The sequence below is a fragment of the Stegodyphus dumicola genome, chromosome 4, assembly GCF_044657685.1.
Source record: "Stegodyphus dumicola isolate Sdum_Otavi_A_Nest chromosome 4, ASM4465768v1".
Lineage (NCBI taxonomy): Eukaryota > Metazoa > Arthropoda > Arachnida > Araneae > Eresidae > Stegodyphus > Stegodyphus dumicola.
The window spans coordinates 216,168,032-216,180,329 of NC_140771.1; the positions used below are offsets into that span (position 1 = coordinate 216,168,032).

Here is a 12,298-nt window from a genome sequence, read left to right on the forward strand (position 1 = left end):
ATAATAAAAATTTATGCACGAAATAACTAATTTAGAATCGCCTGCTTAATCATACGCTTTTAAGAAATCTTAGAGTTAAATGTGAAGAAGAGTTTGTCATCTCTTGGAATGCAAGAACACACAACTCTATAAGTGAAGTCTAAAGATGCGCTTCAGATTCTTAAACTACGAATTGAAATAAAACTTGCAATTGCACCCGTTTGAATTTGACTGACCTCTTTTTGTTCAAATTCCATATTGTGATTCAGGCGCCAATGATTAGGAAATTTAAAATTATATCACAGGAATCCTTTTCAGATAACACATGCATCCTTTATTCTCTGTGCTGGTGTAGGTCTGTTCTTCAAAGAATCGATGCCCTTATGAATGTACTATGTTCCTTTCCTAATTACTTAATTAATTCTAATCATCGCCGCTTCAGAGTTTAGTTTTCAACTTGAAAATGACATGAATTTGCTTCACGTATTTTCAGATTCAAACTAAGTAATCTACGCTTTAACTACTTTATTTCTTCAGAATTAAGTATAACAATTTTAATTCTTTTTTCAGGCCAAAGAAACTTGAAGCAGAAGCTGTTGTTGAAGACGATTCTTCGGATGATTCCTGACATCAGATTACATTGGATATTTAATTGCGGATATCCAATGTAAGTGAATAGAAAAGATTCGTTACCAAGAACGAGTTATGGAAAAAATAACTATGCATTATTCTAATTACAGTACGGTTAATCAACTTCTTGTGAATCGGTTTTTTTATCGTAAAAAGCCAAACTAGAACGCTGAATTCGAACAGGGAATTCTAACCATTGAAATTATATGTGCTATGTGTGCTGTGCCTCCATCTCCAGGTCCTACTTATATAATGGAAAATATTAACGAATTTTATGCCCGTTTAATATTTATCCTGATTATTGTGCTCTCGAATGCAATGAATTAAAAATTTCTATACGAAAAGCTTCAGCATGCTTCTGTGACGTATTAAAGTATTTAACTGTAATGTATCTGTGACGGTGCTGATTCATCTCTTACGAATTACATGTGCGCTGTTTAAAATAAAGTTTTGTAGGGAAAATAAGATAATACATTGAATAGCATTGAAATAATCAAACTGAAATTGAGGAGACTACATGCCTCAAGTGTGAATGTCAAGTATGAAGACTATTTATATATTTAAAAAGTTTTTTTCTTGGTTATCATAAACTGTTGCAAAACTTTTATAGAGCATTTATTTACAGTGCTTTTACGTAAATGTTATCATCAAATGCATTTGCATTGTATAGATATAAAATATCTTAACCCATAAATAAAAACCTGAAGTTTCGTAATTAATAATGACTCCTTAATAAAAGCCTGAAGTTTCGTAATTTAATTGGACTCGAATTTAGTGTATTAAAGCGATCAATAATTAAATGCTTGTTATCTCATCTGAATTTTCCACCAGTACGAGTGTTCCTAGTAACAAACAATTTCCAACCATTAAAATTTTCAAAGTTTTTAGTCCAAAGGGATTTGAATCCCGAAGAACTATTAGTTTCGTTTTGGCATTTTGCGTCGGACGGATAAATGTCGGTTCACTTTTCAAACTGTTGCCATAAAATGTTAGAGTTCTGCATTATATTTGAAGAAATTAAATAATGAAAATCTGCGTAAATGTATGTATATTTCTCACATTGTCATAAAATAACGGTACATAGAGTCATCGAATTTTGAATAACGTAATCCTCCAACAAATATGAGCATGTGGAAGACCAAATTTGAAATTTGAAATTTGTTTTATGATCGATTTCCTATTTTTTAAAACTTTGACGAATTTTTGATTAACAAACTCAAGGATTTCAAAGCGAGCAATGGCAACGTTGTGCAGAAAAAACATTTTTGTCTCCAGCGCGTGAGTCTCTGTATCGGAAATTCTAAAGATATGCTCGTTTTAAAACTATTTTGCGATATTGCTGTTGCACTGGATCTTATGGTTTAAGTGCGAGGAACATGATATTTAATAAAGAAAGGTAACACACAAAATGTTAAAAAACGCCCCTTTGGACGTAATTTAAAATCTGAAACATTTCAGATTTTTTTTTTTTTTTTTTTTTTCGGTTCGTAAAACTATAGTTCTTTTAAAGTAAAAGACATCCTGTTTTTATTTATTTATTATTTAAAGCAATAGAAATTATATCTCAATTTTTAAAAATGATAAGAAACTTGTTTTTACGAAGATTTATGCAGTTTAATGAGTTCAGTTTACTTTAAGGTCATCAAAATTTACAAACATGTAAAATTTCGTATATAATATTGTAAGTTAAACATACCTCAAATTAGAAACGAGAGTTAGCTAAGTCTCTGCAATCAATCAACTTTAGAATGATTAAGTTTTGTAAATCCATATGCAGTTTGTTAAAGTGAAGATTAAAGTTTTTGAAATCCTCGATTTATCCGTCATAAATCAAAAGTACGCCCTTTGTTGTTAACATAGAATAATTTAATTAAAATATCTATTAATGTTAGTACCAAACGAATTTTTTAATAATTCAAAATTATAGTCAGTAATATTAAAATATATGTACATGTGTTTTAAAAAGCTTGCAGAAGTAAATAACCTTTAAAATCCGCTTGTAGATTTCGTGAATGAAATAAGGCAGACTTTCAGATTGGGACACTTCTGATTACTTGGCATATTTTAATAAATATGCATGGAACTTAAATTATATCCTATCCGTAGCGGAAAATCTGTCAATCAGATCAAAGCTTTTCATTGCCGAATATCCTAAAAAAAAGAATTTCATCACTTAACTGTTTTAAGGTATCGTATGATGAAGCTTTTATTTATATTAAAATAGTGTTAAAGCAGCTGTTCCAAGTTCATTTTTCACCTTCTGCTCCAAAAACTAATGTATGTAGAATTTAATTAGTCTCCAGAGTTTTGTCCGTATAAGAATATGTTTAAAAACTAAATAAATAAAATGTTTGTTAAAAATATAAGGTAGCCCTTACTAATTATAGTATTTCTTGTGGAGAGGCCTTTAAAAATGTGGTTGTTGCTTATTTTTTAAATCGCAGAAATGTTCTGGAACACTCTATGCAACCATTTGAACAACTTAATAATGATACAACTTTTGATTCTGGTATATCATTTGTTGCAGGAATCTTTCTATAATTTATTTTGAAACTTGCTGAAATTTAATACTTTTAACTTGTTATATTTAGAGCAATGTTTGGAATGATATTTTTATCTCAGATTATTTTTTGAAAAAATTAATCATTTTTAAATCCCAGCTGAATTAAGAATTACTTACGTAATTTGAATAATTCTTAATTCAACTCTCGATTATGAATCGTTTGTATTTTTATTTATTATCGATTGTGTTAAATAACACAGCTTTTTTTTTAATCTTGAGCAAATAAATATATAAATGTAATAAAAATTTGTGGAAAAATTTTATTTTGTTTATTAAATTGAATAACTGATCTAGAAAAGTATATATTTCGTTAAAACACAAACAAAATTACTTGTGTTTGTTAGCTCTAATATTTTCAGAGTAAAGTTATATGTATTTCTAAACTGTAATAGCTGTTCAAATGTATATTTCCTCATTACGTAACGCGAAATATAAATAGATAAAATGAGTTTATCTTGCAATAAATCTGAAAGATTAATTCATTTTATGCAGTTTATTTCTTTATGGTATGTATTACATACAAAATACTGTAATACGCGCAGCGTTATAAATATATAAAATGAGTTTATCTCACAATCATGTCTTCGTTCATCTGTATATACTTCTTTAGTTAGATTTTCTACTGATCACTTTTTTAAAAGAATCATATCAAATATTTTATACTTTTGAATATTAGATCTACATCGAGAATATTGTGAAAATTGTTTATTGTTCTGCTGCTCTTATTTTAATAGTTTATTATAATAACATTTTATAGTTAGATGAATATTACTTTAACAGCCTTTCAGTGTGAAATAATATGGCAATAAGTAGCTAATTTGAAAGTAATTTTTTTATAATACATATTTTATTGCAGCCTTCTAATGAGTACACTTAATCATTACAAATAATTAAAAAAGATGATATTTTTAAGTTAAATAATCAATCCCTGTATTATTTTGCTGCAAATTTTGATGTTTATCCACATTACCAAGGACATGATGGTATTTACCGATTATGTGCCATGATTCAAAATGCAATATATTATACATATGATAGATATCTCAATACAGTAGAGGTCCGCAAACCCGATCTATTGCAGATTGCGAGTGTGACGAGTCACCGAAAATGTCGAGTTTTGCAGAATAAGGGGTGGGTTATTCCCAACTCATAATATTTTACTTCGTATCAGTTTAATGGAAGTTCTAGCACAATACAAGATACAGAAAGGCACAATATACCCTAACCTAACTGTTAAAAGTTTAAAAAAAATTACATACAAAACTAAAGAAATGACTGGGTAGTTCTTTGCAGCAAAAAGTCTCGGGATGATTTACTCTCACACTTATTTCGGCTTCGTGCGGCTTTACGTTGGCGACAGAGAAACAAAATATCCAAAACAGAAGCACCTTGATTCTCTAAGTAAAGGAGTATTTCTTCAGTGACCTTTGATACCTAACTGTGTGTCATCATTTTAACAGTTCCGTTGTCATTCATCCCTTCGTCTTCTGATTCAGTTTCCTTTTTATCCTCGTTCACTTTCACTAATGCAACCTGCTTTCCACCATCTCCTAAGAGTTCATAATTTTTATCCTGCTTCATCCGTTCTTCAATATCACCATCATCAACATTTTTGTTGATGATTGAATTTCCTTTAATAATTCAGCTCTTTCGTACCTTTCTGTCTCTTCTCTGCTTTCTGGCAACTCGTTTCCTGAATAGTCCAGCAACTTTCTTTAGGAACGAATGAGGTTTTTAAGCTGGATTTCATTCCAAGATTCATATACATATCCAATACGTTCCAACATGTGTGTTTCCTTTATTTTATCGATCATTTACACATTTCCTCCATAGCTTAGGCAACAGATGAAAAAAGTTTAAGTTCGTATTTCTTCCTCAATACTTCTAAAATGCTCTGGTCCATTTGTTGGCATACCGAAGTCTACTTAAAAGGAAGAAATATGGCTGTTTATATCTCTGTCTCGCAACTCTTTCTCATCAGGATGGGATTAAGCATTGTCGAGAATGAAAACGCTTTCTTTGGCAGATATCTCGATATTAGAAACTTTTTTCCTGAATGAATGAACTGCTGCTATAACCATCTCATAAAAGTAACTCATTCTTTTATGCATTTCAGTGACTCCTGTACCTGACAGGCAGATCATAGATGGTGTCAGTCTCATCAGTGTACTGTTTTGTGTTTATAAACGCTCGGGGACTTTTCAGTTTGCTTATGGGCATTTAGTCAGCTTTTGCTGCCTATTTTATTGCTGCAAGTCTGCTTACTTCTTTCATAGCCTGGGCCGATTTTTCTTCTCTGTGTGTAAATGTTTTGAAGGCAGCACTTAAAAATTCAGACTAGGCTCTTCACCAGCTGTAAATTTGATCCCTAGATATACACTTATAGGAAGCTTCCTTAAATTTGTTAACATTTTCCAAGTCAGCAGATAGTTTTTTTTCCCACGAACATTTGGTTGCCTGACGCTATAGCTCTTCTTCCACCTGTTGAGCCAGCTAACACTTAGCAGTAAATCCAAGCTCTCCCCTTTGAAATCCCTCATAGAATTTGAGAGCTTTCTCTCGCAAAATGAGCCCTGAAATGGATATTTTCCCGTTTTACTTTAAGTGTTTAAACCACATCACTCATATTTTGGTATTAGCCAATTTTCTTCATTTTCCTTTCCTTTAAACTATCAGTACACACTTTTCCACTAGCCAGTATTAGATTTCGTGCCTCTTGTTTTTCCGCCCTATTATAGTAACTCGTTCAACGCCTAAATCTAAGACAATTTTATTAATCCTTTCCCTTTGTCCAATCGCTTGTGTATCTAATCAAAGACACCCAGTTTCATTTCCATTGTCATGCTAATCTCTCTTTTCTTCCTTTTCTTTCGTTTGACATTTCTCCTTGGACAGATTACGCAACACACGTTTTAAACCTAGACCTAAATTGTACCCAAAATAAGCTTAAAGTTTAGCTTACAATAAGGTGCAGCCATAAACTTCGAGCGAGCTTGCTATAAACTGGCAACAAAATGGAAATGCTTTGGTCCATTTGTTGGCATACCGAAGTCACCTTAAAAGGAAGAAATATGGCTGCTATATCTGCTTCTCGCAACTGTTTCCCATCAGGATGGGATTAAGCATTGTCGAGAATGAAAACTGCTTTCTTTGGCAGATATCTCGACTTTAGAAACTTTTTTTCTGAATGAATGAACTGCTGCTATAACCATCTCATAAAAGTAACTCATTCTTTTATGCATTTCAGTGACTCCTGTACCTGACAGGCAGATCATAGATGGTGTCAGTCTCATCAGTGTACTGTTTTGTGTTTATAAACGCTCGGGTAACTTTTCAGTTTGCTTATGGGCATTTAGTCAGCTTTTGCTGCCTATTTTATTGCTGCAAGTCTGCTTACTTCTTTCATAGCCTGGGCCTGATGTTTTGACAGCGGCTACCTGTCTGACTTTCTTCAGCCATTTTGTTACCGAGAGGGCGAATTGGATAGACTGAAATTTCCACAAAATCAGCAAAATCTCTCACCAAATTCTTTAAGCGGCTTCAAAAATTAGTGTCACGAAGGGAAAAACATAAAAATTGCAAAAACTGATTACCATAACGATATTTAGAACAGAACAGGTAAACAAGCAACCATTGATGCACATAGATATGTACTATAAATTACAAAAATACAGTATTTAAAATGTGCATTATAGCTATTAATAGAACCACCACATATTTCAAATATAACTATAACTTTCTGTTTGAACATCAGAAATCATTTAGTGATAAAAAAAAAAAAAAAAAAAAAACTGATCATCAAAACAAATCATTTAGTGGCAAAAAGAAAGATGTGATCATCAAATTATATGGAAAGTCGAGTTCGCCGGGCTCTATTGTATTAGTGCTAACTTAAAACACAAATGAAGTTCTGCCTTCGATACACTATTTAGTTTAATTTTAACTATTTTATCTATATCGTTGATCTTTTTATAATCTCTTTTGCTTCTTAAATGGCTTCCTTTTATTAGATATAATATGAGTATGTAAAAATAAATTTTTATTATATGTAACTAATTATTTAACTGGTGTTTAGATGAAGAATGCTTATGAATATATATCATATCCTTCTGATAAAAGTTTTATTAAAATATTTTTGTTTTAATCATGCATAAAATTTTGAAGGTTTTCGAATTCGTAAATTTTTTAAGTTAGTAAAATTTGACTAGATCAGAAGACACTAACATTAAGAAGAATAATTATTTACGTAGCTTAGAAATGTAAATTTAAATGCATTCCATTATTGACATTCATTCAAATACTTAATTCTTTATAAATGTCTCTCGTGGAGATATAATTGCTGTTAAGTTTTTAAGCTTAATTAAGTTACTAATTGACTTTGATAAATGTTTAATTAAATATTTAATTTAATTTGCCTTTCATATTTAAAAAAAATTCAAACTTTTAACTACTGTCATAAAGAATGTTTGCTATATTAATTATATTTAATTTGAAGTATTAACAGAGATTAGCGGTGTTTAAGGGAATGTGGCTGTTATTTAACTATGCCAGTTGTTCTTGGTACATCCGGGAATAGGGGGAAATGTGTTTTAAAACATTCTAAGAAATGGATAATGGATAATTTGAGTTTATTTTCTGTCAACAACTCCTATTAGGTAGCTATGGAAATATAAATAAAAGATTTCGATGTAGCAGGAATCAATTCATTTGGGAAAAAGTTATGCAAATTATATATATATATATATATACGAAATCTTAACGAATTTTACCTGTATATTTCTTAGCATGAATTTGTATAATCTGCCATTTTATATGAAACATTCTTTTATGTATTTTCATCATACAAAAACAATGTTATGCATTTAATAGTATTATAAATGTATGGACTAATGTATTTGTCCTTTTTATATAACTCAAATTTCGAAGAATTTATGCAAAAACTGTGATCTTAGCTATTTGTAAATATTAATCTTTATTCTGATTGATTTATGGATTTCAAACAGAAATGCTCACTTTTCCTAACTTTCTTAGTCATTTGTATTGTAATATTTTTGCAAAGGAATCTTTTATATAAATAATGTTAATATTTCTTTCCTGTACCTATGAAAGACATAGCCTGAAATTCGTGTTATATAAATTCCATTTAAATTTCAAAAATGAAGTCAATAAAATTAAGAATGAAATGCTGATCCAAGTACGTTTACATAATATATAAATTAGATACAGTCAAGAAATATATTTCTTTTGCATGCGTAGAATTTTGCTCCTGCATTTATTTGTCATTCATGATCGTTTTAATTTATTAATTTTTATTCAAGAAAACACTTTGTGCATAATATAAATAAATATTCATTACTGTAAATAAATATACTTTTTTTATAAATTCCTTTTTTTAATGCGCTGTTCATGATACTGTAATAGAAGGATCGTGATATTAATGAAATGAAATTTATTGTTAAGTTACTATATCATATTTTGCAAAATATGAATTTTTTTCATCTACTTTCTTGTAGAAAAATACTTCTATTTATTTATTTCTTAAGTTCATAGTGTTAAAACCGGTATTTTATTTAAAAAATTTGTTTAAAAATGAAATTAATTGCATCTTTTTAACTTTTATATTTATGGAAACTTATGACATCAGATTATTTGTTATAGAAGTTGGTACCTTACTGAAACTTGTAATATACTTTATAGTGTATTATACATCGCTAGAAAGGTAATAAATATATTGTGCTTTTCTTCTCTGAATAATTTGAGTGTTCATAAAAATATACATTTTCCCCTCATTATCAACATAATACTAGTAAATTTTCTTTTTTATCCACCTCAATAATATTAAACAAAGGAAAAAGAACTTAATGACATGTTCAGTGATGATGTTAAAGTCAGTGCCCACATAAACATTGTACTATTGCTTGAATTAAAGAAAGATGTTAATGAAACATATAGTCTCGTTAAAATCCGTTTAAGAGTCTCGTTAAAATTAAATTCAAAGAGCATTAAGTCTTATAATACAGAGCTATGCTTAGAGCTCATATATTTTTACTCTTCCTTCTGGAAGTTCTTTTCATGTTTGAAATCACTTCCTCTGAAAAGGCAGTTTTTCTGAACGTATAAATTTTATTACATGAATTATATATATTGGGGTTCTATTTTTTTTAATTAAATATTTCGTTACAAACAATTGTCATAATCAAATAAACCAAACTAATATCTTTTTTTCTCATAAATATTCCTCTTCAATGCCGTCTTCTACAAAAACTCTCAAATTTTCTTGAGACTTAATTCTTTTAAAGGCGAAATTTTGTTGCTCATAAAAAGCTCAGTTATTTGAGGAAAATGCCCCTATTGCTGAAAGATTATGCCTGCCGCCATTTATTACGGCAGGTTTCGCAAACTTTTTTTTCAAGTAGAGAGCTCTTACATAAATTAGAATGTTCTGCTGACCACCTTCCTTCTGTCCCCTTGGACAGCAATATTTGTTGCATATGTTACTACTAGTATAGCTACATATAATATAATTAATTAACATTAATTTAAGTTTATGGCGGTATTAATCAATTAAAATAATAGAAGAAAAGTTAAATTTTTTGTTAGTAATTCAAGGCTATTAAAATTAAGATTATCCTCCCGATTCTTACACAGTTTTTCATGCTGTTTAATACTTTTAGCTACCTCTATCTAAAAACTGTATTCGAGCTTTATTCTCGTTAGCTGATGCTTTAAATACGCCCCGTTAAAATATATGAGCCAGCTTATTCTATTTAATGTACAGTCTTAAATTGCGTTATCGACGTTCGAATGTAATTGTTTGCTCTGTTAATTTAAACGATCCATAAGTTGTGAAAATTTCGTCATAAACTCAAGTTGTTTCTTTACATTCAAAGTGACAGTAAAATAAAAAGGTTTTTTAAGCCTTTTTCTGTGCTTTGTGAATTGTTTATTCGCCATTTATGATTTATTATTCTTAAAAAATGGGCGAATTTTATTTGGAATAAACTTAAATTTCGAAATGTTAAAGGAAGAATTAAGTAAGTTTAATAAAAAAAAGAGAGATAAATAAATATATACCAAAGTCAATGAACATGGAGGAGCTAAAAATTTTGAGAGCTAATTTTTTCATCGAAATATGGAAAAAAGATTGGTGTGTCATTTCAAAAAAAGTCCGATTTTGGTCAAAATATCTATGTTAGAGCAATGCTATACATAAATTTAATATATATCTTAAATCGCGCTTTCGAGACATCCAAAACGCAAGTTAAATTTCCACAATCGATCCAGTAAAACGGGAGATATAGAACTGTCCTTCAATACTTTATTTAGTTTAGTTTTATTTTTAATTTTTTTTTATTTATTTATTTTGTGTAAGGTGTACATTAACGCATAGGTTTTCCTTGATGAATTCTTTTTCTTGGGAATGAAAGAATACTGCCATGGTCTCATGATACTTCTAGCAGTATTAATCTTTAGCTGTCATTTGTCAAACAGTTCGATAACTGGAATTATAACATTTTGCAAAAGATAAATTATTCAACTTGGCCTTATTGACCTGGTAAATAGGCTTGTGTCATGTAAATAATTTGTAAACATAACAATAGAAACACTACATTGGAAATTTTTAATTAATTTTTTGACCTTCGAAAATCTGAAGGTCAAAAAAATATTAACCCTAGGAGAAATCCTTGAGTACACTTTCTCCTCAAAGAATTCATTTGTAATTTCTGCCATGAATTTTCTGTCATGTAAAAAATCTGTGTAAGCCAGCATAACATACTTTATCAAAAGCATTTTCTATGTCTAATGTAGAAAGAAACAGCTATCGCCTCTTTTTACTTCCTTGTACAAAGTAAAGGAAGTATGTCGCGAAAAATTTCGAGTATTATATTTCATCGGAAATATTAATTTTGACTGTTCCTGAATTCATTTTGACTATTTATTTTTGCATGATGTCTATGCATATGGACACAATAAAGTACTCTTTATTCAAAAACGGGCTGTAAAACGGATTTTTTCGTGACATGCATATCTACGTACGTGTGTGTTTCAAAAACGATTAATCGTCGAATGTTGAAATTTTGTATATGGGACTGCCATAACGTCCCATATAGGTATGCACCTCCATTTTTAATTTCAATCGGCAGTCCCAAACGCATATATATACTATATATGTATATATAAATATCTTAAAAAATATCTTTTTTATGAGTGTTATCAGCTAATAATGTTTCAACAACAATAACATTTTATCCCGTATAATTTTTATAAAGCACTTTTTGAAATAATTATGCAGGAACCCTTAAGATCAGAAACATTTTTTAAAGCACTGTTAAGAGCAGTTGATATAAATAGTTAGTAAACTGCATACTGAACAAAATTTATAAAAATGATTGATTATATAAAAGCATGCGGTATCCGTCTCGATCATAATTCGCGTGCAAAATTTAAAATTTTTAGGTTTTGAACGGCTGACGTATTTTTTACTTTTCAAACCCACTTCTAGGTCCTCGCAGTGGAATATTCGACTACCAATATTTATCTTCTTATACCATATGGATGATGCAATACTCACTTTCATATCTCAAATGTCATCGTGGGAGCTTTGAGATATATTTTGCAAAACATTTCATATTGCATTAAAACATTTCTAACCGTCAGATGGTTTCACTAGGAAACCTCAAATTTTCCAAAACTGCCATAAGAAAGACAGATTTTCTTGATTTTGATGTCAAAATGCCTTTTCTGTTTTATACTTTAATTTTTGTATTTATAATACATTGCCTATATTTTTTTACATATTTCAAGATGAACATACATAGTGTCGCAAAAAGATCGTTTACAAACTTTCCATGATTTCAGACCGTTAAGAAAGGTTTACATAGGAAATTGTGTCTGAAATCGCAGCCAATCTCCGCTAGAGGACGATTTTTGTATACGTATTGGAGAGCGAGAATTAAGATCATTTACTCGTATTTAAGGCGAGGACGTTGCAGGGAAAGGATGTGTCGGTTAAGTAAGGAGGAAATCGCCAAATGTGTATTACATTTATGGGATGTGGATGGAAATGGGAGAACGTTTTCTAAACAGACGTTCTCTCAAGTCATCTACTGTTTGAAAAATTGCACC

At 29.9% G+C, this 12,298-nt stretch overlaps 1 protein-coding gene across 1 annotated transcript in view; it reads left to right on the top strand.

Annotated features, from left to right (window-relative positions):
• Window positions 1–8,926, top strand: part of LOC118182828 (cell adhesion molecule Dscam1-like) — a 94,324-nt gene extending 85,398 nt beyond the window's left edge. The window contains exon 15 of the mRNA XM_035352222.2: window positions 550–8,926. Within this exon, the coding sequence (XP_035208113.2) occupies window positions 550–607 (58 nt within the window). The 3' untranslated portion in view covers window positions 608–8,926. The remainder of the gene's footprint in view (window positions 1–549) is intronic.
• Window positions 8,927–12,298: the final 3,372 nt, after the last annotated feature.